The sequence below is a fragment of the Triticum urartu genome, chromosome 3A, assembly GCF_056163025.1.
Source record: "Triticum urartu cultivar PI428250 chromosome 3A, HENAU_Tu73, whole genome shotgun sequence".
NCBI lineage: Eukaryota > Viridiplantae > Streptophyta > Magnoliopsida > Poales > Poaceae > Triticum > Triticum urartu.
The window spans coordinates 43,605,728-43,607,955 of NC_141875.1; the positions used below are offsets into that span (position 1 = coordinate 43,605,728).

At 45.4% G+C, this 2,228-nt stretch overlaps 1 protein-coding gene across 1 annotated transcript; it reads left to right on the top strand.

Moving 5' to 3' along the window:
• LOC125547854 (putative F-box/LRR-repeat protein 23) lies at positions 1-981 on the top strand. The gene is made up of 2 exons (XM_048711604.2): positions 1-311; positions 417-981. Exons 1-2 carry the CDS (start codon positions 88-90, stop codon positions 916-918), a joined length of 726 nt encoding a protein of 241 aa, XP_048567561.2. The 5' UTR covers positions 1-87; the 3' UTR covers positions 919-981.
• Positions 982-2,228: the final 1,247 nt, after the last annotated feature.

Consider the following 2,228-nt stretch of genomic DNA (forward strand, 5'->3'; position numbering starts at 1 on the left):
TCAGACGCCGCCGCTAGGGACTGGTCGGAGCTGCCTCTTGACGCGCTGACCTCGATCTTCATCAAGCTCGGCGCCGTCGAGATTCTCATGGGCGCCGGTCTTGTGTGCCACTCGTGGCTCCACGCGGCCAAGGTCCTGCCCTACCTGTGGAGGTCCGTGATCATGGTGCGTGACGCCGCGGTAGCTGATAAGGATGAACTTGTTCTGTGCGCAATGGCGAAGGTGGCCGTGGACCGCTCCGGCGGACAGCTCGAGGTGTTCGCGGCCAAGCGGTTTGTCACCGATGAGCTCCTCGAGTACATTGGGGACAGGTATGCCCCTTGTTCACAATACATGTGTGTGTATGATCTGCCATCCGGCTAAAGATCCGAACGTGCGCGCCAATGATTTCGTGTTGTTTCGATTTTGGCATGCAGGTCGCCTTCCCTCAAGGTTCTTGGCCTCATATCCTGCCTCGACGTCACCAACCAAGGGTTCACCCACCTGACAACCAGATCCCCGCTGCTAGAAGACCTCGTGCTTCTCGACTGTCCCAACATCGGCGGCGACGCGTACGAGGCCGCCGGCGTGGCATGCGGCGCGAACCTGAAGCGTCTCGTGCTGCGTAAAGGGTGGTATGACGAGAGAGGCGGCGCGCTCGGAATCACGACGATGCGCGAGCTGCGGGACCTTTCTCTCGTCGGCAGCGACATCACCACGGACGAGCTGGCGGCCGTCGTCGACGCCTGCCCTCACCTGGAGCGCCTCCGCGTGAACGACTGCTACAACGTCGTCGTGGACGACGCCCTGCGAGCCAAGTGCGCCGGCATCAAGGACCTGACGCTCCCCTCTGTGCAGGACGCGCTCGCGAGGTACTACCTTGACGACTATGATGAGCCGTTGAGCAGTCGCGATGTCGATGGTTGGGGCTCTGACTAAATTTACGCGCCGATTCGTTCATGGCGGCCGCGTGCAGTTTACGTGTATCGTAGTACTCCTGAAAGACAATGTAGAATCATCACGTTGCTACTTAATGTTCTTATCCAGTGTGATCGCTGCCATTGATGTTCGCCTGGTCAAGATTGATGAATTCGAAACTTCATGTAAGGCCAAGATCATATCATTGTCCCCTTTTAATTCATTTGGTTGATCAAACGCATACGAAACCTTTTGTTGAGAGTTTGAGATGAGACTTTTTGGGACAGAGAAGGTTTGCTTGTGTTGGCATAATAAAGTTTGTATTCAGAAAATAGGTGATGTTCCATTTAGTCTCAATGAATGAAGGGACTCGCCAAAAATAATTACATGATGAAGGGAGCAACTACATATTCATCAGGTGCCTGAAAAAAATGTTTGCATCAGTCACTTTATTTGTTTCTATAGTCTTAGATTATCATCAAATGGACAAAAAAGACATGTTGTCCAGGGGCAAGTCTGCATGTTGCTTAGCCGATCGAAAGCCTCGTGATGGGCCTTTTTCTTGCCATATAGATGTCGTCCTTGTATTTTCTGGTGATGCTACAAGCCTAGTGTATCTGTACATTATCGTAGCATGTGGCAGCATATATGATATCATATTTGTACCGCCCTTGTAGCTGTCATGAGGCACAGAGAATCAAACGCATGCATCTAAATAGACACTATAATATAGAGTAATGTATAATCTGCCTTCTAGCCCTGCAAAGAAAATAGCACTTAGCTTTTAGTTCAATATAAATCGTGAACATATTTATTTCTAAGAAAGAATGAAATATGGGAGTGGATTAAATCCTAAAAAATAATAAATTTAAAAATATATCGACAAATTGCACATAATTTAAACAAACTTACACTCTTCCATACTGTGCAAAAACAAGCGTACTATAAGTATAGTGAAATTTTAGTAATAATTAGGATTTAAGTGTATTAATTATAAATGAATTCCATGTTAATCCCCTAAAACAAATTAAGTAGTAACATGATTGCAACAAAGAACCATCGCTTACACAGAGAAAATCCAACAGTCAAAAAAATGAATAAGCAAAAACAAGAAAACAAGATGACACATTAGCACAAGTAAGAAAATTGGACATCTTTTCTCGTGCCAATCAATTGTTTTACCCGTAAACAAATACTTATAAAATATGAACTAGAATAATATACTAAATAATATCTAATCTATAAATGTTAACTTAGCAAAGGTAGAATCGTGAAAGTGGTGTTACCTGGAATAAAACCAAAAATGAAAATGAAAATACAACAACATTTAT